Source organism: Pongo abelii, chromosome 20 (genome assembly GCF_028885655.2).
Source record: "Pongo abelii isolate AG06213 chromosome 20, NHGRI_mPonAbe1-v2.0_pri, whole genome shotgun sequence".
NCBI classification, from domain to species: domain Eukaryota; kingdom Metazoa; phylum Chordata; class Mammalia; order Primates; family Hominidae; genus Pongo; species Pongo abelii.
In genome coordinates this window covers 14130943-14157375 of record NC_072005.2, presented here as the reverse complement: position 1 = coordinate 14157375, position 26433 = coordinate 14130943, and the positions used below count along the sequence as shown (strand labels likewise).

The 26433-nt window shown below is 53.4% G+C and overlaps 2 protein-coding genes across 3 annotated transcripts; both read left to right on the top strand.

The window, feature by feature from the left end:
* Window positions 1-154: 154 nt before the first annotated feature.
* On the top strand, window positions 155-26199 carry PRKACA (protein kinase cAMP-activated catalytic subunit alpha). Of its 2 annotated transcripts, none has more exons than XM_024237044.3 (10): window positions 155-416; window positions 10886-10947; window positions 11408-11536; window positions 15369-15467; window positions 17083-17165; window positions 20010-20136; window positions 20226-20321; window positions 20417-20539; window positions 24089-24253; window positions 24645-26199. In XM_024237044.3, exons 1-10 carry the CDS (start codon window positions 371-373, stop codon window positions 24768-24770), a joined length of 1056 nt encoding a protein of 351 aa, XP_024092812.1. In that variant the 5' UTR covers window positions 155-370; the 3' UTR covers window positions 24771-26199. The 2 variants fall into 2 exon arrangements, with proteins under 2 accessions (XP_024092812.1, XP_054394663.1); XM_054538688.2 differs by lacking the exon at window positions 155-416 and adding an exon at window positions 3703-3797.
* SMIM46 (small integral membrane protein 46) lies at window positions 3804-8705 on the top strand. The gene has a single exon (XM_054538689.2). It carries the CDS (start codon window positions 5551-5553, stop codon window positions 5701-5703), a length of 153 nt encoding a protein of 50 aa, XP_054394664.1. The 5' UTR covers window positions 3804-5550; the 3' UTR covers window positions 5704-8705.
* Window positions 26200-26433: the final 234 nt, after the last annotated feature.

Here is a 26433-nt window from a genome sequence, read left to right as displayed (position 1 = left end):
TCGCGAGCGCGTGAATGGCCGAGAGTCCGCAGTGCGAGTCCCTAGGCTGAGAGCCTATAGTGGCGCGGGAAGGTCGCGGGAGGGCCAATGGACGGCAGCGCTGAGCCGTCAGTCAGGGCGGCCTAGGCCAATGAGCGGCGGGCTGCGGGGGCGTCACGGACAGCAGCAGAGATCTTGGGCTGAGGTTCCCGGGCGGGCGGGCGCGGAGAGACGCGGGAAGCAGGGGCTGGGCGGGGGTCGCGGCGCCGCAGCTAGCGCAGCCAGCCCGAGGGCCGCCGCCGCCGCCGCCCAGCGCGCTCCGGGGCTGCCGGCCGCAGCCAGCACCCGCCGCGCCGCAGCTCCGGGACCGGCCCCGGCCGCCGCCGCCGCGATGGGCAACGCCGCCGCCGCCAAGAAGGGCAGCGAGCAGGAGAGCGGTGAGTGCCCGGGCCGTGACCCTGATCCTGGCCCTGCGCTGCCAGCCCTGGCCTTGTCCATCATCGCCTGGCCCCTCCCCCTACGGGGCCCCCCATTCCTCTCTGCCTACCCCCCAGCGCCCCTTGCCCCGGCCTGTCCAAGGCTGGGGCCCGCGGGCCCGCAGAGTACCCCCTGTAGGGGTCCCCTTCCCCTAGGGCCGCCCCACACTGCAAAGACCCTGCTCCCCCCCAGCTGTCACTGCCAACCATGGCACGTATGACCGCTGGGGCCCCACATGGGCCCCTGTCACCAGCCTACCCCCTCCTTTCCTGGCCCCTTTCCCCAGATTCTAATTCCCCCACTTCCTCACTCACCTCTCTCACCTATGGGATCCTCTGCCTGACCTCGACCCAGGTTTCTACCAGTTTGGGAATGCGATGGGGTCTGTCTGCCTCCACCGCGCAGGGACCTTGGCCACTTGCTGACCACACCCCTCCCCCCTCCAGCCCCCGCCATCTTTCTCCTGCCCTTCCCCTCTTCACCTTAGCACAGCCCCCTCTTCCAAACACATCCTGCCCCCTGAGCATTTCCCAGAGCCACCTCCAGCATTGTTTTTTTCTTCTGTGTCACTTGGCATGGGGGACAGGATCTTTCTGGGTCCCTCTGTGTCTCTCATCCTGTCACTCTGTCATTCTGCTTCTCTGCTTGTGCTCCGTCCTCCAAGCAAGCGTCTGTCCCTGGCTGGGGTAGCAGACTGTTTATGAACGTAGAGAATTGCTTCAGTGCTTCCAAAGCCAAGTTTGAGCTGGTCTTGTTGGGATTCATTGCGTTCTCTTTCCTGCGTTGGGGTAAGGGGGTGGTAGCAGAGCCCTCTCGCATTTCCTGCCTTGCAGTGAGCTCTAGGCTCCATGGAGGGCCCCTCAATAAATGGTCGTTTCACAACTGAGGCTCCGTCATTCACCCAGTCCCTGGGGCTTCTTCCACCGCTCCTGGCTTGGGATGAAAAGTGTCTGGGTTTAGCGAGGTTCATTCGGTTTTAATTGAGATGGTCAGAAAGAGCACTGGGGAGGAGGAGGCAGTCAAAGAGAGTAATGGGTGACGTCTAGTGATTTGCTTTGACGTCTAGTGATTCTGATCATTCCCAGGGCTCAGCCAGAGAGAGACCTGTTTCACCCAGTTGCCCACACATTATGTTGGCCTTTTCCAGCCAGCCAGAGAAAGAGATTCTCTATCTGGAAATACCATCAGAAATGGTCTTGAACCCCATTCCCAATTTTTACAGCTCTTAAATTGTTGTCACTCCAGTCTGAAAGCTGGAAGGCGGCTGGGATCCCCTGTCCATTTACCCAGAAATATTTGGAACTATTAGTCGAAAAGGAGGCCAGTTTTTGGTCTTAAACCCCAGCATCTGAGTTTCCTGTATGCCCCCTCCCAGAAAGGTATGAAAGCCAGGGAACTTTATTCCCATACGGATTCAAATAGCAAAACTCAGAGTCACAGAGCAATCATGAAGAGGCCTGACATGTCACCAATGGGCGGGGGCTGGGGAGGGAAGTGCCTGTAGCTGAGTGCCTGATGACAGAGGAGCAGGTGGGTAGTGTCCAAAAAAGGTCTGGGCATGAGCTTGGAGGGGACTTGGCGGGGGGGGGGGGGGGGGGGGGGAGGAGTCAGGCCCCCAGCAGGTGAGGCCAGCTGGGAGGTGGAAGGTAGAGGCAGGCAGCTATGTATTGCGGTGGCTCAGTTGAAAGTTGGGGAGATGACAGTCCTGGAAAACCTTCAAGGCTATCAGACACATGTGGTGGGGGGTGGAAAGCCACACAAGAAAAAGGATCCCAAGAAAAAGATCAGAGGCTCTGGAAGGAACCACTGATTCTCTCAGAGCACAGGTCAGACACCCAGGAATGAATGATCATGGTAAAATAGAGCTACTATTTATTGGGCATCTAGGCTGTGCCACAGGCTAAATGGCCAGGCGGATAGATATATCTACTCTGGTGACTTTCATAACTGGCTGTTATCCAAATTTTCCAAAGGATCCCTCTGGTAGTAATGACATCCATGACATAGATGATGTCACAGAGGCAGGATTCACATCCAGATCCATCTACCAGCAAACTTCTTGGACCCCAGAATTTCCCGACTTTGACATTTTTCAGCAGCCTCCCAGATTTTTACTCTATCATATTTTCTTAATTTAAAATAATAAAAATTTTACTCACTTGTGTTCAGATGTAAACTTGGAGCTCATTCTAAACAATAATATAAATGAAATCATGGGATTGCCATGCCAATTATATTTTCTCTGATACACATTAAATACAGTGTAACTAGATAAATGAAACATCCCGAAAATCATGTCATGTTCTGCCAATGGGACCATGTCACACGTTGAGAAACGCCCGAAGCTGTACTTCCTCCCAGAGGCTCCCAGAGAAGGAAATAAGATGAGGAAGGAAGTCCCTCTTTGCTTTGAGGCGCTCTGATTCTGAGAGGATGGAGTTAGACAAAATTTGACCTCTTATAAGGGTGGGGCAGGGGCGGGGGCAGTAGCCAGGCCAGCCTGCAGGGGGCACCTGGATTTCATCTGCCAGACACCGGCCCGACTGGGGTCAGAAAAATGCCCAGGCCTTGGGAGGCACCAGTTAAGCATCCTGCAGTCCCCTGTGGTACCATCTCTGTGCCAGGGCAGGACAGAGTCCGCCTCCTCCAAAGAGGCCAGGGATCCAGAATGAACCCTGGCGTGGAGTTGGGGGAATCTACACCCAAAGATGGCAAAGCCATTGGGAGAGCTGAGAGGGCCAAGAAAAAAGACTAAGCCCCAGGCTCTGGCCAAGTTGGAAGAACGGAGAGGGAGCAGCGGCCCCAGGGGGCAGGCGCCCAGGTCAGACAGCCAAGTGGGGCTCAGATCGTGGCTGGCACTGGCTGAAGATACCCCTGGGAGCTGGCCTACAGGGGAAGGGGCAGAGCTAGTAAAAGGGAGCCCCCCATCCCCAGGACACAAGCAGATCCTGGCAAAGAGAGAAAAGCACCCCCCAAAAAGACCCTAGATAGGAAGAACTAGTGCCGTGTAACATCCTATGGATGCCTAAGACGGCCAAACACCTTCTGTGCCTTGGCAGTTGTATGGATGCCCAAGAGGTCTTATCAAGGCAGCCCTCCCCTTAGCGCAACCGCGTCTACAGAAACTTAGAGGGCCCTATCTGTCCCTCCTCCACACCCAGTGGCCTCTGGGTTGGGTTTCTGTTCCTGCTCCCACCCCACGGCTCCCTAGCTCCCCCTGCAGGCAGGGTTCTGGGGATGGACAGCCGAACAGACGCGGCAGGTCTCATGAGCCTTCCCAGCCACCGTAGTGCCGGTGCCCTGAGAAGAAGACTGAGTGATGGCTTCCAACTCCAGCGATGGTGAGGCTGAGCCCTGTTGCTATAGCAACTTCCCAGGCACACACTGCCCCTCAAGTCAGGGAGGGGCTGCAGCAGGGTCTGGGGCACAGACGAAGAGGAGGAGGATGTGAACCCCTGGCTGGCCCTGGAAACTCCTCCTGTACAGCCCCGGCCTGTGCGGCCTGGGGAAGAGCAGAGGGGATCGGTGGCCCAGTTCAGACAAGGGAGGTTGGTCCACCCAGCAGGGGGGCCAGCTCAGAGGGGGGTGGTGGAGTGGTCCATCCCAGTGTTGGGGTTCAGCTCAGACTGTAGGATGAGCCATCCCAGTGTTGGGGTCCAGCTCAGAATGGGGGTCGTTCCAGCCCAGTGTTGGGGTCCAGCTCAGGGTTGTGTCATTCAGGTAAGCCCAGAGCAGGGAATCTAGGCTCCACTGGAGGAATCAGCCAGCCTCGAATAGGGGGCCCAGCCCAGGCTGGGCATTCCTGCCCCAGAATTCCCAGGACAGCCAGATTTCAAAAGGGCAGAAGGTCTGAGATTGTTGTCTGGAGGAAGGGGGTTCTGAGGCTGGGCTCCTTCCGAGAGAGACCCCAAGCCCCTTGCCCAAATTGATATTCTGCTGTTGCAATTCCCCATTCCCAGGGCGAGTTTCTAGATTTCTGCCTTCTGCTGTGGCCCTGGCTTTTCAAGGGGTGTCAAGGAGTTTTCTCTAAGAGCCCAAATGGAATCTGGACCAGAGTGAGAGCTGGCACCCCCCGTGTGGGAGATGTGGGCAGGGCAGCAGGCTGTACAGGCCAGCAGCTGGCTGGGTTACTATCCTCTGCCACTTCCTGTTGCTAGCAGGGGTCCTGAGTGCTGGGCACACTCAAAGAGGCTGCCACTGACCCTCTGCTTCTTTTGGGATCTGGAAAGAAGAAGGAAGATGGTAAAGGCTGCCTCCCCCTCCCCCACCCCTGGGTTTAGCCGCTCGTTTCCGGTTTGGGCTTTCATGGCCGAGAGTAGATCCAAGCACAGGGCAAGGTTTGAGAGAGGCCAAGGACATCCCGGGATGCCTTTCCCCTCTCCACCCCCGCATAGGAGCAAAACAAAGAGCCAGATGTACCCATTTTCTCTCTCAGGATAGCAGGATTTGGGGGTTCCACATTGAAAGGGAGTTCAGGGGAGGAGGCAGGGTGGCTCTTGTAACCCCCCGCCCCAAGCCTTTCTCTCCAGCTGTTCTTTCAGCTAAGGGAGCTCTGGGGCCTCTTTAGCCCCCAGAGAGTGTCTGGCTGTTGCCTGATCCTGAACCTTAACTCTTTCCCCTCTGCCCAGTGGGCACTGCTCTGGGCACATCAGGCGCTGTCCTCTGCACAGTCCAGTGCCCACTGAGGAAGGCAGGGCCTGGCGTCCCGTGAGCAGTGAAGTCCCTGGAAAGGGAAGTTAGTTTTATCGCCCCGCCCCGGGGCACGCAGGCCAGCCAGAGGGACACCCTCGGGAGAATCTTCCCATCGCCTGCTGCCAAGGAAGCCCTCTGCAAACCTTGGCCAGCTTGGAGCAGGCACCTTTAAAAGCTTCTGTGGCAACCAGCTCCTCCTCCCTGGTCCCCTGAGGCCATCCCAAGGAAGCCCTCTGCAAACCTTGGCCAGCTTGGAGCAGGTACCTTTAAAAGCTTCTGTGGCAACCAGCTCCTCCTCCCTTGTCCCCTGAGGCCATCCCAAGGAAGCTGACTTAGAGGCTCTGCGTTTTCCTGGTTTCTCAGCAAAAGGAAGATTCCAGGGAGAGCCCAGGGGGGCCAGGGATGGATCTGGGATCAGGCAGCAGCCAGGGTGGGGACTCGGAGACCACCTTCCAGCTGTGGCTGCAGCTGCTTCTCTGGGCCCACCTGGCTGTACGTTTCCTGGGCTACCTGCACCACACCTTCTGGGGGCCTAAGCCACAGCCAGCACCCTGAGCCTCCCTGGCCAGTGGGCAGAAGGCCCCCAGATCACCCCATCCCCCCCACCCTTTATTCTACCCTTTGCTGGAAGAGACAGGAAGCAGAGGTGAGTGTGGGGCCTCTTGATTGAGGTTACCTGCCCCTCCCCTACCATCATCCCTCTCTCTGCCTGCTCCTCCTGGCACTGGCCTCCCCCGTGCCCCATCCCCAAATCTGACAAGCTAACAGGGCTAGTGGCACCAGAGGGGACAGAGCCTGGGCGCTCTGGTCCTTTGAGAGGCCAGAGAAGGGCCATGCTAACAGCAAGGCACCCTGTGGAGCTACTCCGTGGGGCACCAGCGGACAGCCAGAGGCTGGGAGCTCAGCAAGTCGGGGAGGTGCAGGATTCAGCAATTCTTTCCTTTTTGCTAAGAGCAAAGGGAAAACAGACCAGACCTTTTGGATTCCCTTCAAGCCTGGCACCTCTCTGCCTTCTTGTGTGGGTGAAGGTAGAATCCCAAGAGGGCACCCTCCACCCTCCCCACCCACTGCTGAATTCTGTGTGGATTATTTGGAGGTTTCCAAGGAAGATGTTTTCTGTCACAAAGGTTCTATTACTGAAGCCAGGCATAGTGGCTCACACCTGTAATCCCAGCACTTTGGGAGGCTAAGGTGGGGGAATCCATTGAGGCCAGAAGTTGGAGACCAGCCTGGGCAACATAGCAAGACCCCATCTCAAAACAAAACAAAACACACAAACAAAGGTTCTGCTAGTGAAAGCGTTGAATTTGGTGTGACCCCCAGGCTCAGGCCCCTGGGCTAGTTGGTGGCCCAGCCAGGCACCCATCTAGGACTCCTGGCCACTCATTGCCTGTCCCCTCTCCGCCTGATCGTTCATTGTGGGGCCTTCTTGGCCACGGTCTCTCTCCATCCACCATCTACTACTTTCTTTTTTTTTTTTTTTTGAGACGGAGTTTGGCTCTTGTTGTCCAGGCTGGAGTGCAATGGCGCGATCTCGGCTCACTGCAACCTCTGCCTCCCAGGTTCAAGCAAGTCTCCTGCCTCAGCCTCCTGAATAGCTGGGATTACAGGCATGTGCCACCACGCCCAGCTAATTTTGTATTTTTAGTGGAGACAGGGTTTCTCCATGTTGGTCAGTCTGGTCTCAAACTCCCGACCTCAAGTGATCCGCCTGTCCCGGCCTCCCAAAGTGCTGGGATTACAGGCGTGAGCCACCGCACCCGGCCACCATCTACCACTTTCTAGCCCCATGAGGGCTCTTCTCTCTGAATGCTGAGGGAGAGCTCTGGAGACAGGTAGTGGGGGTGGCTCCCCACAAGGCCACGTGGGATTACTGGCAGGCAGACAACCAGCAATGCCAAAGGGCAAATGTACAGGGCCCCTCAGGGTGGCAGCAAACCCAGGAACATCAGGGGGTTGAAGGCAGCTCTGTCTACATTGGCCACCCTGGTGCACTGGACTCAGCGCTGAAACCAATGGCTGAGTCGGCAGTGAAGTAGTTAATCTCATGGGATGTGGGGGCAGGCAAGTGACCTCAGACCTGATCAGTCTTCTCGTCTGTACAGTGGGAATAACAGCAGCTCCCACCCCACAGGGTGAGAACGAAGCATAGAAAATACTCAGCAAGGGGCTGGTCCCTTGTAGCCCTAGGTGGTGGTTAAAAGGACAAGTCCATAATGCAAGAATTTGTCAGGCTGCGCATTTAAGATTTGAGCACTCAATGTATCTCCTATATTTGTTTTTGGGGTTTTTTTATTATTACTTTTTTTTTTGAGACAGGGCCTCACTCTGTCACCCAGCCTGCAGTAGAATGGCTCAGTCACGGCTCACTGCAGCCTCTATGTCCCCGGCTTGAACAGTCCTCCCACCTCTGCCTCCTGAGTAGCTGGGAACCACAGGTACACACCACCACACCTGGCTAATGTTTTTATTTTTTGTAGAGGGTTTTGATGTTGTCCAGGCTGGTCTCAAACTCCTGTATTCAAGCAATCCCCCCCACTCGGCCTCCCAGAGTATTATTATTTTTTTGAGACAGAGTCTCACTCTTGCTCAGGCTGGAGTGTAGTGGTGCAATCATAGCTCACTGCAACCTCAATCTCCTGGGCTTTAAGCGATCTTCCTGCCTCAGCCTCCTGCGTAGGTGAAACTGCGGGCATGGACCACTATACTCAGCTAATTTTTTAATTGTTTCATTTTTTGTAGAGATTGGGTCTTGCTATGTTGCCCAGGCTGGTCTCTAATTCCAGGCCTCAAGCGATCCTCCAACCTCGGCCTTCCAAAGCACTGGGATTACAGGCATGAGCCACCGTTCCCAGCTCTCCCTATATATATATGTTTTTTTGTTTTTTTTTTTTTTTGAGACAGAGTCTCACTCTGTTGCCTAGGCTGGAGTGCAGTGGCATGATCTCAGCTCACTGTCACCTCTGCCTCCCAGGTTCAAGAGATTTTCCTGCCCCAGCCTCCCAAATCACTGGGATTACAGGCATGCGCCACCGTGCCTAGCTAATTTTTGTATTTTTAGTAGAGACGGGGTTTCACCATGTTGGCCAGGCTGATTTCAAACTCCTGACCTCAAGTGATCTTCCCGCCTCGGCCTCCCAAAAGTGCTGGGATTATGGACGTGAGCCACCATGCCCAGTCTCTCCCCATATTTTATTTTATTTTATCTTTTTTTTTTTTTCTTAGACAAGTCTTGCTCTGTCGCCCAGGCTGGAGTGCAGTGGCACAATCTCGGCTCACTGCAACCTCAGTCTCCCAGGTTCAAGCAATTCTCCTGCCTCAGCCTCCCAGGTAGCTAGGATTACAGGCACACACCACCACGCCTGGCTAATTTTTTTGTTTTGTTTTGGAGACAGAGTCTCGCTCTGTCGCCTAGGCTGGAGTGCAATGGCATGATCTCAGCTCACTGCAACCTCTGCCTCCCGGGTCAAAGCGATTCTCCTGCCACCATGCTCGGCTAATATTTTGTACTTTTAGTAGAAATGGGGTTTTACCATGTTGACCACACTGGTCTTGAACTCCTGACTTCAAGTGATCTACCCGCCTCGGCCTCCCAAAGTGCTGGGATTACAGGCGTGACCCACCGTGCCTGGCCTAATTTTTTTATTTTTAGTAGAGATGGGGTTTCGCCATGTTGGCCAGGCTGGTCTCGAACTCCTGACCTTGTGATCCACCCACTTTGGCCTCCCAGAGTGCTGAGATTACAGACGTCAGCCACCGCACCCAGCCTCTCTCCCCATATTTTGTACCTCAATTTAGAAAATAATAGGCCGGGTGTGGTGGCTCATGCCTGTAATCCCAGCACTTTGGGAGGCCAAGGCGGGCAGATCACCTGAGGTCAGGAGTTCGAGACCAGCCTGGCCAACATGGCGAAACCCTGTCTCTACTAAACATACCAAAATTAGCTGGGTGTGGTGGCAGGTGCCTGTAATCCCAGCTACTTGGGAGGCTGAGGCAGGAGAATCATCTGAACCTGGGAGGCGGAGGTTGCAGTGAGCTGAGATTGTGCCACTGCACTCCAGCCTGGGCAACAAAGCGGGACTCCATCTCAAAAAAAAAAAAAATAATAATTTAAAAAATAAATAAATTGGCCGGGCACGGTGGCTCATGCCTGTAATCCCAGCACTTTGGGAGGCCGAGGCGGGTGGATCATGAGGTCAGGAGATCGAGACCATCCTGGCTAACATGGTGAAAGCCCATCTGCACTAAAAAAAAATACAAAAAATTCTCCGGGCGTGGTGGCAGACGCTTGTAGTCCCAGCTACTCAGGAGGCTGAGGCAGGAGAATGGCGTGAGCCCGGGAGGTGGAGCTTGCAGTGAGCGGAGATTGTGCCACTGCACTCCAGCCTGGGCAACAAAGCGGGACTCCATCTCAAAAAAAATAATAATAATAATTTAAAAAATAAATAAATTGGCCGGGCACGGTGGCTCATGCCTGTAATCCCAGCACTTTGGGAGGCCGAGGCGGGTGGATCATGAGGTCAGGAGATCGAGACCATCCTGGCTAACATGGTGAAAGCCCGTCTGCACTAAAAAAAAATACAAAAAATTCTCCGGGCGTGGTGGCAGACGCTTGTAGTCCCAGCTACTCAGGAGGCTGAGGCAGGAGAATGGCGTGAGCCCGGGAGGTGGAGCTTGCAGTGAGCGGAGATTGTGCCACTGCACTCCAGCCTGGGCGACAGAGGGAGACTCCGTCTCAAAAAATAAATAAATAAATAGATAAAAAATAATAATAGCTGACATTTATCTGGCACTACCATCACACGGGCCACTGTTCAACTCCCTTTGTCAAGATGAACTCATTCATTCCTCAAAACCACCCCACTTTACAGATGAGGAAAACTGAGGCCTAGAGAGGTGAGATCAGTTACCCAAAGTCACAAAGTTCGTCAGAGACCAGGCTGGGCTGTGAACTGGATCTTGTCCCCACGTCCTGGCCCTTAGCCACTTTGCTGGGCTGTGTCTCAGCAGAGATGAGAATGACTGTTTTCAAGTCTGTTTCCTGGGTTGTTAAGTGGAGACAATGGATACAAGGCAGGTTGCCGAGCGAGTCAGATGAGACAGTGTAGACAGCAGCCGGCACAGGGTCTGCCGGGGAAGTTTCAACATTAGCCAGGCGGTGATGTTCGCCTTGGGATGCCGTGGGGCCGAGGAGTGGGCATAGGGCGAGACTTCCCTTGAACCAGCTCTGGAGCAATGCCTTTGCGATTGTCATGGAGAGGAACAGGGCCAGCTGGGGGCCAAGGTGACAGCTGAGCCCCCCAAGGGCGCCTGCTACCCGAGCCCCTGAGGCCTCCGTCCCAGGCCCGGCCTTCCCAGAGAAGGGACCAGAGGAACAGCCAAATCCCAAGGCTATAAATACCTCGGCTGGCGTCGGCCCTGGCCGTGGAATGTCGGTCAGAACTGGGGCGAGTGGGGGTGGGCTGGCCTGCCTGGGTGCCTCCCTCTGTTCCCCTGGGAGTGACCCCTGAGACGCTCTGTACCCCACTTTGGATGGAGTGGCAGCTGGATCCCACCTCTCTGTAGCAGGGGAGGCCCAGGCCACGGCCCAGCCAGGGCCTCCAGAGGCACCAGAAAAAGGTCAGGCTCTGGGTTGGAACTGCACCCCACTTTCCACCAAGTATCTCCCCAGAAATCACCTGAACCCACCCTGGTGAGACGGGGGTCTCTGTCTAACTCTCCCCTCTCTCCCTTTCAGTGAAAGAATTCTTAGCCAAAGCCAAAGAAGATTTTCTTAAAAAATGGGAAAGTCCCGCTCAGGTAAGGCTGCCGGGTGCAGAGCCCAGGGAGGGGTGAGCTGGTGACCCCCAGCCCCCTAGCTGTGTCCCAGCAACACAGCTAGAATTTCAGAAACCCCGTAGAAGGCTTCAGACCCTCCCCATTTGATCCCTAGGTGCCCATGGGGGGTCCTGTGTGGAGACACCTGACTGCCCAATGCCAGGCACCCCCATCCCACCACCCCTCCCAACGGCCCACCCCTGCCCCCAGCACAGCTGCCAGCAGCTTCCAGGCCCCAGGCCAGGGCCGGATCTGGCCCCTGCCACCCGCCTTAAGGAATGTGCCCTCTGCCATCTTGATTTTCCGCCCCCTGTCCTCACCCCGCTGACCCCACGTGCTCCCCAGGGCCCCCTCTGCCGGTGGCAGAGGGGATGCCCCAGACCTTAGCCAAGCAGGCCACGGGGAGGGCGTACCCTGAGCCTGCCGACCCCTCTGCCCACAGAACACAGCCCACTTGGATCAGTTTGAACGAATCAAGACCCTCGGCACGGGCTCCTTCGGGCGGGTGATGCTGGTGAAACACAAGGAGACCGGGAACCACTATGCCATGAAGATCCTCGACAAACAGAAGGTGAGGTGGCCCGTCCTCGCTCAGGGCCTGCCTGTCAGGCCTTTGCCTGGACTGTGCCCACTCCTTGGAGTGCCCTATCCACCCGTTCACTCACTTGCTTTTTTTTGATTCAGAGTCTCGCTCTGTCGCTCAGGCTGGAGTATAGTGGCGTGATCTTGGCTCACTGCAACCTCCACCTCCCTAGTTCAAGCGATTCTCCTGCCTCAGCATCCCGAGTAGCTGGGATTACAGGCGCCCACCACCACACCCAGCTAATTTTTGTATTTTTAGTAGAGATGGGTTTTCGCCATCTTGGCCAGGATGGTTTCGAATTCCTGACCTCAGGTGATACATCTGCCTCAGCCTCCCAAAGTGCTGGGATTGCAGGCGTGAGCCACGGTGCCTGGCCGCTTAGTTTTTTTGCGGGGCGCAGGATCCTGCTCTGTTGCCCAAGCAGGAGTGCAGTGATGTGATCATAGCTCACTGTAGCCTCAAACTCCTGAGCTCAAGAGATCCTCTCGAGTAGCTGGGACTACAAGCTCACACTACCATGCCTGGCTAATTTTTTTTGTTTGTTTGTTTTTTGTTTTAGACAGGGGGTCTTGCTGTGTTGCCCAGGCTGGTCTTGAACTCCTGGCCACAAGTGATCTCCTACTTCAGCCTCCCAAAGTACAGGGATTACAGGCATGAGCCACCATGCCAGGCTCACCCATTATCCCCCGAGCCCCCATAATGTGCCAGCCCTAGGGATCAGAAGGGCCCTGTGCTGCCTTCCCAAAGCTCCCTCTCCAGGCCGGCCATGGATTCAAAGCCAGGCACTGTGACACAGGGTCAGACACCAGCCCAAAGGGAGGAGGACAAGAGCACTCTTGGGGGAAGTGGTGTTTACGTGCACTTTCTTCTCGTAAATATTTTTGTGATCCGACTTTATACCGGGCACTGCTATAAAGCAGCAATGTAACTAGCAGAAATGTAACCTGAGCCACAGAAGTGATTTTGAATTTTCTGTTTGCTTCATCATAAACAGTAAAAACAGCCAAGCATGGTGGCGCACGCCTGTAGTCCCAGCTACTAGACAGGCTGAGGCAGGAGGATCACTTGAACCCAGGAGTTCAACTCCAGCCTGGACAACACAGCCAGACCCCATCTCTAAAAAAAAACCAAAATTTCTAATTAAAAAAGAAAGTGAAAGAAACAGGTGTCATTCATGAAATTCATTTTAATGACATGTTTGGGGTTTTTTTTTTTTTTTTTTTTTTTTGAGACAGAGCCTCACTCTTATCGCCCAGGCTGGAGTGCAGTGGCGTGATCTCAGCTCACTGCAACCTCCACCTCCCAGGTTCAAGTGATTCTCCTGCCTCAGCTTCCCAAGTAGCTGGGATTATAGGTGCTGCCACCACACCCGGCTAACTTTTGTATTTTTAGTAGAGACGGGGTTTCACCATGTTGGTCAGGTTGGTCTCGAACTCCTGACCTCAGGTGATCTGCCCGCCTCGGCCTTCCAAAGTGCTGGGATTACAGGCGTGAGCCACCGCACCTGGCCTAATGATATGTTTTAATTAAGCCAGTATAGCTACAGTATTACCCTTTCCATATATTATCAATGTGAAAATATCATTAACGAAACATTTTACATTCCTTTTGTTTTTTTCCCAGTCCTCCATGACTTCGGAAATATTTCCTTTTTTTCTGTACTGAAGTGTCTTTAAAATCCAGTGTCCATTGTATGCTTACAACAGGTCTCAACTCTGATGGTAAATTTTTCCTGGAAAGATGAGAAAAAGCAGGGAAGTTGAAAAAGCAGATTCACATGCCCAAGTTGTTCCAACCATGCCTGAAAGTCACCAGTACCTGCATCAAGAGTTTAATTTTTGTTTTGTTTTGTTTTGTTTTTGAGATGGAGTTTCGCTCTTGATGCCCAGGCTGGAGTGCAATGGCACGATCTCGGCTCACTACAACTCTGCCTCCTGGTTTCAAGCGATTCTTGTGCTCCAGCCTCCTGAGTAGCTGGAATTACAGGTGCCGGCTACCACGCCCAGCTAATTTTTTAATTTTTTTTTTTTTTTTTTTTTTTTGAGATGGAGTCTTGCTCTGTCGCTCAGGCTGGAGTGCAGTGGCACGATCTTGGCTCACTGCAAGCTCTGCCTTCCGGGTTCACGCCATTCTCCTGCCTCAGCCTCCCGAGTAGCTGGAACTACAGGCGCCCGCTACCACGCCCGGCCAATTTTTTGTATTTTTAGTAGAGACGGGGTTTCACCATGTTAGTCAGGATGGTCTCGATCTCCTGACCTTGTAATCCGCCCGCCTCGGCCTCCCAAAGTGCTGGGATTACAGGCGTGAGCCACCGCACCTGGCCAATTTTTAAATATTTTTAGTAGAGACAGGGTTTCACCATTTTGGCCAGGCTGGTTGTTTTTTTTTGTTTATGTTTGTTTTTTTTTGAGATGGAGCTCTGCTGCCTAGGCTGGAGTGCAGTGGCGCACTCTCGGCTCACTGCTAGCTCCACCTCCTGGGTTCACACCATTCTCCTGCCTCAGCCTCCCAAGTAACTGGGACTACAGGCGCCCGCCACCACGCGCAGCTAATTTTTTTGTATTTTTAGTAGAGACGGGGTTTCACCGTGTTAGCCAGGATGGTCTCGATCTCCTGACCTCGTGATCCGCCCACCTCGGCCTCTCAAAGTGCTGGGATTACAGGCGTGAGCCACCGTGCCCGGCCTGGTTGTTTTGTTTTTGAGACAGGGTCTTGCTCTGTTGCCCAGGCTGAAGTGCAGTTAGGCTCAAATGATCCTCCCACCTCAGCCTCTGGAGCTGCTGGGACCATAGTTGTGCCATGCCCAGCTAGTTGCTTTTGTTGTTGTTGTTGTTGTTTGTAGAGATGGGGTCTCGCTACATTGCCCAGGCTAGTCTCAAACTCCTGGGCTCAAGTGATTTACCTGCCTGGGCCTCCCAAAGTGCTGGGATTACAGGCATGAGCCACTATGCCCAGCTGGTGTCAGTTTTTAAATTTATATTTTAGATACTTAAAATTTTTGAATTTGGCTCCCCATCCGACCAGCCATATTTCAAGGGCCCAGCATCCCCCTGTGGCTAATGGGGACTGAACTGGGTAGGGCAGGTATAGACTCTGAGGACACAGGTATGTGAGCAAAGCAGTTGACAGCTGACCAAGGGACCAGGCTGGCCACATGTTACACACCAGCCTGACATCAGCCAGCTGTGTGACCTTGGGCAAGTCACCTCCCCTCTCTGTGTCTGGTCTTCCAAACTGGCGTACTCCCAGCATGGGCGTCTAGGGCTTCTATCCTGATTCAATGAGAGACTAGGTGCCAGGTGCCTGCTCACGGCATCAGCATCAGCTGATGGCTGAGGAGCTGTTAGCCTGAGGTTCAGGTTGCTGTGTGGAGTGTTCTAAACAAGGGTAAGGCAGTTCCTAAACCCCCCACCCCTTGGGCTTCTCCTGCCTGTCTTTTCAATTTCAGTTCAGCTGCCCCTTCCTCCAGAAAGCTCTCTCTGATTCCCCCTTCCCCAGACCATGCCAGGTACTTTACATGGGCTTCTTGGGGGCTGCTTCTCCACAACCCCAAGATACCCTCCACCACGGCTCTGACCTCTCTGGGGGTAACCCATGTATTCTTTGCCCTGGACTTAGTGCCGTGCAAGGACAAGCAGCCCCTAGCCTCCCTGATGCTGTGTCCTCAGCATCAGCTAAGGGCCAGACAGGCCACAGGCACACAAATGATTCCGGCTGAAGGAACCGGCCTGGCTCTGGCATCCCTAGTTCCAGGCATCAGGGGAAATGAGGCCCCTCTCACCTCCCCCTCCTTTCTGCCCTCCCCTCCTTCCCTTCCCAGGTGGTGAAACTGAAACAGATAGAACACACCCTGAATGAAAAGCGCATCCTGCAAGCCGTCAACTTTCCGTTCCTCGTCAAACTCGAGTTCTCCTTCAAGGTGGGGTCCCAGTGGCCAAGGGGCAGGGTCACTGCCTTGGGTCCCAGCCTTCTGGCCCCCAGGGCTGGGGTCGGAGCTGAGGACAATCAGTGGCTGCCCTCTTTTGTGGAAGAACAAGATCCCTGGAGGAGGGAGATCAGGGGACGGGAGTCAGGCTGGGACTCTGGTAGACCCAAGTTCAGTTCCTGGTCCAGCCAGTTTGTAGTTCGATACCCTTGGCGAGTCACCCAGCCTCAGTAACATCCCTCAAAAGCAGCACCTGGTTTATGGCAAGAGCCTGACCCAGGAGCACAAACTCTGCCCCAGGCAGCCGGGGTTCAGTTCCCAGTTCAGTACTTCCTGATGTGTGGCCCTGGGCAAGAGACTTATCTCCCCAAGCCTCAGTTTTCTCATCGGTAAAATGGGGATCATACCAGTTCCAGCCTGGTGGGGTTGTCATGACAGTTCCAGGCTCGTCTTGAGCGCCCTTTGGGAGCCGTTTTGGGTGCCATCCAAAGCTGTGGTCATGAGAAACAGGAAAGGCCACTCAGGGCCAGCTTCATGGACGTTTGACCCAGAGAAGCACAAGGGCCTGTGCTCCAAGGGACCCCACACCTGGTTTAATGCTTTGCTGCTGCTGCTGTCTTGAGATCCGTAATAATTTTTTTTTGTTGAGACAGAGTCTCACTAACTGTTGCTTAGGCTGGAGTGCAGTGGCACAATCTTGGCTCACTACAACCTCCGCCTCCTGGGTTCAAGCAATTCTCCTTCCTCAGCCTCCTGAGTAGCTGGGATTGCAGGTGCCCACCACCATGCCCAGCTTATTTTTGTATTTTTAGTAGAGACAGGATTTTGCCATGTTGCCCAGGCTGGTCTTGAACTCCTGACCTCAAGTGATCTGCCTGCCTCGACCTCCCAAAGTGCTGGGATTGCAGGTGTGAGCCACCATGCCCGGCCGTTTTGTTTTGTTTTTTTTAAGATAAGGTCTCACCCTGTTGCCCAGGCTGGAGTGCAGTGGTGCAATTACAGATCACTACAACCTTCGCCTCCCAGGCTCAAGCGATCCTCCCACCTCGGTCTCCTGAGTAGCTGAGACTACAGGTGCACGCCATGATGCCCAGCTAATTTTTGTATTTTTGTAGAGACAGGGTCTCACTATGTTGCCCAGGCTGATCTCAAACTCCTAGGCTCAAGTGATCCACCCACCTTGGCCTCCCAAAGTACTGGGATTATACAGGCATGAGCCACCACACCCGGCCCTCCGTAATAATCTTTTAACCAGGGGCCACCTTTTTTATTCTGGGCCCCACTAATTCTGCAGCCTATCATGATCCCATTTTACAGATGACAAAACTGTGGCCTCAAAGCCTTACTCAAGCTCCCAGAGCAAGGTACTACAGAGTTCTCTCTCCAGCCAAGGCAGGCTAACCAGGTCCTGACATACCTCTGAGCCAGCCCTCACTTTCACCCATTAACAGCAGGATAAGGGTCGCCCCTGTAGAACATGATTCCTACAGGGAGCCAGGATCGCTGTTATCATATAATGTTTGAACACCAGACGGGGAGGCCCCCAAGGCCTTCAGATAGGGTCCAAGTCTCAGGGAGTGGGCCCTTGACCAGCCACTGCTTCCCACAGGACAACTCAAACTTATACATGGTCATGGAGTACGTGCCCGGCGGGGAGATGTTCTCACACCTACGGCGGATCGGAAGGTTCAGGTAAGCGGGCCACCCCGCATCACATCAGGCTGTCAGGGTGTCCACAGGTGTCAGTGCACGACCAAGCCCCCTGGGAATGCAGAGGAGTCCAGCATACTTCAACATGCAGGTGGTCTCCCAGGACCCTGTGGGTTTCTGTTTCCCCTGTGCTGAGGAATATGTGATGTTTCAACCACCACAAAACAAAACAGAGCAAACATGGCAACTTAGGTGTCCAAACTGAAGTTAGTGCCAGGCGCGGTGGTTCTCACCAGTGATCCTAGCACTTTGGGAGGCTGAGGTGGGCAGATCACCTGAGGTCAGGAGTTCGAGACCAGCCTGGCTAACATGGCGAAACCCTGTCTCCACTAAACATACAAAACTGAGCTGTAATCCCAGCTACTCTGGAGGCTGAGGCAGGAGAATCACTTGAACCCAGGAGACAGAGGTTGCAGTGAGCCAAGATCACACCACTGCACTCCAGCCTGGGTGAGAAAGTGACATGCCGTCTTGAAAAAAAAAAAAAATTGAAGTTGTTGATTTTGTGCATTTTTTGAGCCCCAAAAGGTGGCATGCATCTGTAGTCCCACTACTCCTGAGGCTGAGGTGAGAAGATCATTTGAGCTCAAGAATTTGAGACCAGCCTGGGCTGCATAGTGGGGTTTTGTCTCTTTTAAAAAAAAAATTGGCCGGGTGCGGTGGCTCATGCCTGTAATCCCAGCACTTTGGGAGGCCGAAGCGGGCTGATCACGAGGTCAGGAGATCGAGACCATCCTGGCTAACATGGTGAAACACCGTCTCTACTAAAAAAATAAAATAAAATTAGCCGGGCATGGTGGCAGGCGCCTATAGTCCCAGCTACTCGGGAGGCTGAGGCAGGAGAATGGCGTGAACCTGGGAGGCGGAGCTTGCAGTGAGCCGAGATCGCGCCACTGCACTCCAGCCTGCGTGACAGAGCGAGACTCTGTCTCAAAAAAATAAAATAAAAATTATACTATTATTTTATTTTATATAGATCAATAGTTTTATATGTGTAGATTTTAATATATATTTTATACATAAAATAAAACTATATACAGAAATTTGTAAGTTTAAGATACAGGCCGGGTACTGTGGCTCATGCCCTATAATCCCACTTTGGGAGGCCAAGGTGGGCAGATTGCTAGAGCCCAGGAATTTGAGACCAGCCTAACATAGCAAGACCGCATCTCTACAAAAAAATACAAAAAAAAAAAATTAGGTGTGGTGGCACATTCCTGTAGTCCCAGCTACTGGGGAGGCTGAGGTGGGAAGATCTCCTGAACCTGGGAGGTCAAGACTGCATGAGCCACGATCACGCTGCTGCACTCCAGACTGGGTTGTAACAAGAGACCCTGCTGAAAGAAAAAAAAAATTTTTAACTTATAAATTTGTCTTATTAACTTACAAGTTAACATATGTAGTTTTATTTGATTTTATTTTTTGAGACAGAGTTTCGCTCTTGTCGTCCAGGCTGGAGTGAGTGGCACGATCTCGGCTCCATGCAACCTCTGCCTCCCGGGTTCAAGTGATTCTCTTGTCTCAGCCTCCCAAGTAGCTGGGACTACAGGCGCATGCCCCCTTGCCTGGCTAATTTTTGTATTTTTAGTAGAGATGGGGTTTCACTATGTTGGCCAGGCTGGTCTCAAATTCCTGACCTCAGGTGATCCGCCCCCCCTTGGCCTCTCAAAATGCTGGGATTACAGGCATGGGCCACCGCACTGGTCTTGTAGTTGTATTTTAGATAGATAACTATAGATTCACTTTACATACAATAAAATGCACAGTTCTTCAATGTTCCACGCCTCAAGTTTTGACAGTTGTGTACAGCTACCTAACCTCCACCCAAAACAGTATATGGAACTTTTCTATCACCTCAGAAAATTCCCTTGAATCCCTTTCTTTTTTTTTTCAATAATATACAGAGGTGGAGGCCGGGTGCCGTGGCTCACGCCTGTAATCCCAGCACTTTGGGAGGCCGACGTGGGTGGATCACAAGGTCAGGAGTTCGAGACCAGCCTGACCAACATGGTGAAACCCCGTCTCTACTAAAAATACGAAAATTAGCCAGGCGTGGTGGTCCACGCCTGTAATCCCAGCTACTCAGGAGGCTGAGGCAAGAGAATCGCTTGTTTCCGGGAGGCGAAGGTTGCAGTGAGCCGAGATTATGCCATTGCACTCCAGCCTGGGCAAGAGAGCGAGACTCTGTCTCAAAAAAAATTAATTAAAAAAAAAAAATATATATATATATATACATACACACACACACACACACACACATATCTACATACACACAGAGGTGAGGTCTTGCCTGTATTGCCCAGGCTGGTCTCGAACTCCTGGGCTCAAGTGGTCTTCCCACCTCGACCCCCCAAAATGCTGGGATTACAGGGGTGAGCCACCGCACCGGGCCGAATCCTTCTCTTGACATGTCACCTCCCGCCAAAGGCAGTTGTCCTTTCTGACTTCAAACACCATGCCTTTGTTTTGTCTGGGTATGGACGTGATATAAATGGACTCATTCATGTTCTTTTGTGTCTTCTTTTGCTTAACATAATCAGTTTGAAATGCAGCCACATTGTTGAGTGGATGCATGGGCTGTCCTGTTGGCGGTGGTGGTGGTGAGTGGAATTCCATTGTATGACTATAGCTCAGTCTGTGATTCCATTCTCCTGTGGATGGACCCACAGGCTGTTTCCCATGTCGGGCTATGTAAGAATCAGGTGCCTTGCGTTTCTGACGGCTGGACTGGAGGTGTCTTCCTCCGGGGGAGGCTCTGCAGGACCACCTGCTGGACCATTTTGGGGCATGGCCACTGACGTTCACCTCCCCATTTGTCCCCATCAGCGAGCCCCATGCCCGTTTCTACGCGGCCCAGATCGTCCTGACCTTTGAGTATCTGCACTCGCTGGATCTCATCTACAGAGACCTGAAACCGGAGAATCTGCTGATTGACCAGCAGGGCTACATTCAGGTGCCCACCAGGCCGGGCGAGGGGCATCCCTGGGGAAACCATGGCCTGGACCCTCCCTCCCTGCCAACTGCCTGTTCTTGTGCCCACAGGTGACAGACTTCGGTTTCGCCAAGCGCGTGAAGGGCCGCACTTGGACCTTGTGTGGCACCCCTGAGTACCTGGCCCCTGAGATTATCCTGAGCAAAGTAGGAGCCTCCCCAGCCCTCCCCTTCCCCTGAGGCCGGCTCTGCTCTCCTGCTCTCGCCCCCTCCTCACCCTGTGCCCCCCCATCTTGCTCCAGGGCTACAACAAGGCCGTGGACTGGTGGGCCCTGGGGGTTCTTATCTATGAAATGGCCGCTGGCTACCCGCCCTTCTTCGCAGACCAGCCCATCCAGATCTATGAGAAGATCGTCTCTGGGAAGGTGAGGTCCGGATGTGGGGACACAGCCCTGGAAGAAAGAGACCCTTCCCTGCTCACCCATCCTACTCCCTGGGGAGCCCTGCTTGTTGTCAGAATAATCTAGAAGTTCCTTAAGTTAGGCCAGGTGGTGAAGCTGGACGCACCAGCCACACTGAGGCCAACACCTCAAGCCCCCTCGCTGTCCAGCCCCAACCCCGCGGTTCCAGAATCCCACGGGCTTCCAAAATCCCGAGCCTCACGGGAACTTCTTGGCCACAGAACACAAACCGTCCTGCCAGACGACCCTCCTTGTCGCTCCTCGTCCCAGTTAGTGTGAGTTTTCGCAAATTCCAAGGCAGGAAAATGAATGTATTTGGTTCCTGTTCCCAGGTGCTGTCCACAGCCTCACCCAGGAGTGCCCTCACTTAGCGTTTATAACCCATGCTTCCTCTCCCAAACCCAGACTTGCCTAACTCTGAGGGTTCAGATGAGGGGTGGTGAAGCCATCTCAGCTCACATCTATGACAGGTACAAAGTGCCCACCATCCGTCAGGCCCTAGAATCCCCATCAGTCACACCCTGAGATGGTGGCACCCTCTGTAGGAGAGGTGAGGAAACAGGCTGGGAAAAGGGATGTTTCTTGGCCAAGATCACATTTTGGTGAGTAGGTAATCATCGTAGGCAATCATCGTAGGCACTGATGGCCGGAGAGAGGTTGGGGACCCCACCTCTGCCCTCAGCTCAACCACCTTGCTGGGAAGACCCGACCATCCCCCCACTTGGTCCAGCATCTCCTACACAGGAGCTTTTGGTTGGCCCGGAGTCACGACACTGTGGTGGGAACACCCTCAGGCTCAGCCTGGGCCCCAGTCCCAGCTCTGCCACCGACTGGCTTTGAAACTTTGGGGCTGGGTACAATGGCTCACACCTGTAATGCCAGCACCTTGGGAAGTGGAGGCTTGAGGCCAGGAGTTCCAGACCAGCCTGGGCAACATAGCCAGACCCCATCTCTTAAAAAAAAAAAAAAAAAAAAAAACTGGCCAGGCGCCATGGCTCACACCTGTAATCCCAGCACTGTGGGAGGCCAAGGCGGGCAGATCACCTGAGGTCAGGAGTTCGAGACCAGCCTGACTAACGTGGTGAAACTCCGTCTCTACTAAAAACACACACAAAAAAAATTAGCTGGGTGTAGTGGTAGGCGCCTGTAATCCCAGCTACTTGGGAGGCTGAAGCAGGAGAATCACTTGAACCTAGGAGGCGGAGGTTGCAGTGAGCCAAGATCACACCATTGTACTCCAGCCTGGGCAACAGGGCAAGACTCTGTCTCAAAAAAAAACAAAAAAACAAAAAAACCTAAATATTAGCTGGGCGTGATGATGCACCCATGTATTCCCAGCTCATCGGGAGGCTGAGGCAGGAGAATCGCTTGAGCCCAGAAGTTTGAGGCTGCAGTGAGCTGTGATTGCATCACTGCAGTCTAGCCTGGGTCACAGAGCCAGACCCTGTCTTTTAAAAAAATTCAGGCAAGTGGGGTGCCCCGGCTGGACACATAGCATCACTAAAAGGGAAAGATGAAGGCCAGGCGCGGTGGCTCACACCTGTAAGCCCAGCACTTTGGGAGGCCGAGGCAGGTGGATCACGAGGTCAGGAGTTCAAGACCAGCCTGGCTAACATGGTGAAACCGTCTCTACTAAAAATACAAAAATTAGCTGGGCGTGGTGGCAGGCGCCTGTAATCCCAGCTACTCCAGAGGCTGAGGCAGAGAACTGCTTGAACCCGGGAGACAGAGGTTGCAGTGAGCCGAGATTGCGCCATTGCACTTCAGCCTGGGTGACAGAGGAAGACTCTGTCTCAAAAAAAGGGAAAGATGAGGCATCTGCCACCAGACCAAAAGAAACTGCCAAGAAAATGGCCCAGAGTTGGCCGGGTGCAGTGGCTCATGCCTGTAATCCCAGCACTTTGGGAGGCCGAGGCGGACGGATCACGAGGTCAGGAGTTTAAGACCAGCCTGACGAACACGGTGAAACCCCATCTCTACTAAAAATACAAAAATTAGCCGGATGTGGTGGCGCACACCTGTAATCCCAGCTACTCAGGAGTCTGAGGCAGGAGAATCACTTGAAACCGGGAGGCAGAGGTTGCAGTGAGCTGAGATTGCGCCACTGCACTCCAGCCTGGGCAACAGAGCAAGACTCCGTCTCAAAAAAGAAAAGAAAAAAGAAAATGTCCCAGAGTGGGAAAAAAAAGAAAGAGAAAAAGAACACAGAAGATCCCACAGGAGAAGATGCACATGACTCCCTTCTTTGTAGCATTTTCTAGTTCCCCCGCACCGTCAGTGGTATTATCTTCCTCGTGCAGCCCTGGGATATCTGCCCCACATCTGAGAGGCATGCGCAGGCCCAGAGAGGTTAAGGGCCATGGCCAAGGTCACACAGCGTGTAAGAGGCACAGCAGGAACAAGAAGTCATTTCTTGCAACTCCAGTGATGACTTGCATACAAGGCTGTGGGCTCAGAGCGTTTGGGGAAAACTTTCAAGAAGAGTTGAGCTGGGCTTTAAAGAATGGAAGAACCTTAGCTATGCAGAAAGAGAGGAGAGAAAAAGTTTGTCATCAGCATGAATATTTCAGAAGTCTCCGGACCCCAGCAGAGATGCCTTAAGCAGCAGCAGCAGCAGCTGAGAATGCAAGTTCTAGAGTCCAGTAGACCTGAGATGGAATTGCCCCATCCCACGCCTCAATGTGACCTAGGAAGAGCTGTTTAACCCAAGCCTCAGTTTCTCCTTCTCTGAAATGGAAATCATCATAGCACTTGCCTTAGAGCAATGGTTCTTAAAGGGGACCCCTTTCCAGCAGCACCATTGCTGGGGAATTTGTTAGAAATGCAGATTCTTGGGCCAGGCACGGTGGCTCACACCTGTAATCCGAACACTTTGGGAGGCCAAGGCAGGTGGATCACCTGAGGTCAAGAGTTCAAGACCAGCCTGACCAATATGGTGAAACCCCGTCTCTACTAAAAATACAAAAATTAGCCAGGTGTCTTGGCGTGAGCCTGTAATCCCAGCTACTCAGGAGGCTGAGACAGGAGAATTCCTTGAACCCAGGAGGCGGAGGTTGCAGTGAGCCCAGATCGCACCACTGCACTCCAGCCTGGGCTACAGAGTGAGGCTTTTTTTTTTTTTTTCAAAAGAAATGCAGATTTTTACTGGGTGCGGTGGCTTACGCCTATAATCCTAGCACTTTGGGAGGCCAAAGCAGGAGGATCGCTTGAGCCTAGGAGTTCAAGACCAGCCTGGGCAACGTAGTGAGACCCTGTCTCTACAAAAACTTCTTAAAATAACTAGCTCTTGAATTTTTAAAGTTTTTAAAGAAATGCAGATTCTCAGGCCACAGTATCAGACTTCCTAAATTGGAAACTGTAGGGTAGGCCCAAGGAGCTGTTTTACAGGATGCTGGCAGGCACTCTGCTTTGGAGGCCCCCACCCAGTAGGACCGTTGGATGGAGAAAGAAGCGTCATGGGCTCCCCAAGTTCCAGACCAGCTTCCCACCCTGTCCTTGTACCCCTTCCTCCAGGTGCGGTTCCCTTCCCACTTCAGCTCTGACTTGAAGGACCTGCTGCGGAACCTCCTGCAGGTAGATCTCACCAAGCGCTTTGGGAACCTCAAGAATGGGGTCAACGATATCAAGAACCACAAGTGGTTTGCCACAACTGACTGGATTGCCATCTACCAGAGGAAGGTGGGCCTCCCCTCCTTAAGCCTGCTGAGGGTTTGGGAGCAGGCCAAGAGTCAGGGAAGACAGCCAATAGAGAGATAGAAAAGAGAACACAGGTTCAGGAGCAACCTAGAGTCGAGAGCTTAGAGCAGTGGGGTCTAGAAATGGGATTCTGGGGTCATCTGGCCATTCCATGACCTTGTGCAGCAGATGCCTCTCTCTGGGAAGTAATTTCCCCTTTGATGAGTTGGCTACATTAAGAGTTTCAGGCTGTTAAGAGGAATCCATAACCTAATGGTAAGCACAGGCCCGAGTCAGAGTAAATATCTCTTGAATGTTAGGCCATTCGCATTTATTGTTGTAATAATGATTATGTTGAATGCTGAGGTCTGGGTGATTCTTGATCCCTCTCCAGGTGGAAGCTCCCTTCATACCAAAGTTTAAAGGCCCTGGGGATACGAGTAACTTTGACGACTATGAGGAAGAAGAAATCCGGGTCTCCATCAATGAGAAGTGTGGCAAGGAGTTTTCTGAGTTTTAGGGGTGTGCCTGTGCCCCCATGGGTTTTCTTTTTTCTTTTTTCTTTTTTTTTGGTGGGGGGGGTGGGAGGGTTGGATTGAACAGCCAGAGGGCCCCAGAGTTCCTTGCATCTAATTTCACCCCCACCCCACCCTCCAGGGTTAGGGGGAGCAGGAAGCCCAGATAATCGGAGGGACAGAAACACCAGCTGCTCCCCTTCATCCCCTTCACCCTCCTGCCCCCTCTCCCACTTTTCCCTTCCTCCTTCCCCACAGCCCCCCAGCCCCTCAGCCTACCCAGCCCACTTCTGCCTGTTTTAAACGAGTTTCTCAACTCCAGTCAGACCAGGTCTTGCTGGTGTATCCAGGGACAGGGTATGGAAAGAGGGGCTCACACTTAACTCCAGCCCCCACCCACACCCCCATCCCACCCAACCACAGGCCCCACTTGCTAAGGGCAAATGAACGAAGCGCCAACCTTCCTTTCGAAGTAATCCTGCCTGGGAAAGAGAGATTTTTAGTGACATGTTCAGTGGGCTGCTTGCTAGAATTTTTTTTAAAAAAACAATTTAAAATCTTATTTAAGTTCCACCAGTGCCTCCCTCCCTCCTTCCTCTACTCCCACCCCTCCCATGTCCCCCCACTCCTCAAATCCATTTTAAAAGAGAAGCAGACTGACTTTGGAAAGGGAGGCGCTGGGGTTTGAACCTCCCCGCTGCTAATCTCCCCTGGGCCCCTCCCCGGGGAATCCTCTCTGCCAATCCTGCGAGGGTCTAGGCCCCTTTAGGAAGCCTCCGCTCTCTTCTTCCCCAACAGACCTGTCTTCACCCTTGGGCTTTGAAAGCCAGAAAAAGCAGCTGCCCCTCTCCCTGCCAAAGAGGAGTCATCCCCCAAAAAGACAGAGGGGGAGCCCCAAGCCCAAGCCCAAGTCTTTCCTCCCAGCAGCGTTTCCCAACTCCTTAGTTTTATTCTCCGCTAGATTTTAACGTCCAGCCTTCCCTCAGCTGAGTGGGGAGGGCATCCCTGCAAAAGGGAACAGAAGAGGCCAAGTCCCCCCAAGCCATGGCCCGGGGTTCAAGGCTAGAGCTGCTGGGGAGGGGCTGCCTGTTTTACTCACCCACCAGCTTCCGCCTCCCCCATCCTGGGCGCCCCTCCTCCAGCTTAGCTGTCAGCTGTCCATCACCTCTCCCCCACTTTCTCATTTGTGCTTTTTTCTCTCGTAATAGAAAAGTGGGGAGCCGCTGGGGAGCCACCCCATTCATCCCCGTATTTCCCCCTCTCATAACTTCTCCCCATCCCAGGAGGAGTTCTCAGGCCTGGGGTGGGGCCCCGGGTGGGTGCGGGGGCGATTCAACCTGTGTGCTGCGAAGGACGAGACTTCCTCTTGAACAGTGTGCTGTTGTAAACATATTTGAAAACTATTACCAATAAAGTTTTGTTTAAAAAAAAAAAGTGTCGCTGGTGTTCTCGACTTCGATCACCCACCCACACACCCCCAGGGGGTTGGAAAGGGAATTTCGGACCCCAGCGTGCAGGCCGATGAGGTCCTGGCTTGAAGTCCTTGTAACCAGGGTTTAGCTGAAATTCCGGCACTCCTTCGGCCCCGCAGGAGAAACGAGCCTCAAACTGCCCTTTGACCCCAGATTCGGGGTCCCCAAATCTGCGGCGCGCCCCCTCGGCGTCCAG

What these genes read in the sequence shown, in the direction of transcription:
- SMIM46 (XM_054538689.2), top strand. Translation starts at nt 5,551, where the DNA reads ATGGATCTGGGATCAGGCAGCAGCCAGGGTGGGGACTCGGAGACCACC.
- PRKACA (XM_024237044.3), top strand. Translation starts at nt 371, where the DNA reads ATGGGCAACGCCGCCGCCGCCAAGAAGGGCAGCGAGCAGGAGAGCG. An exon ending in AATGGGAAAGTCCCGCTCAG is followed by an intron (nt 10,948 to 11,407) that starts GTAAGGCTGCCG and finishes CTCTGCCCACAG; the next exon opens with AACACAGCCCACTTGGATCA. An exon ending in AACTCGAGTTCTCCTTCAAG is followed by an intron (nt 15,468 to 17,082) that starts GTGGGGTCCCAG and finishes TGCTTCCCACAG; the next exon opens with GACAACTCAAACTTATACAT.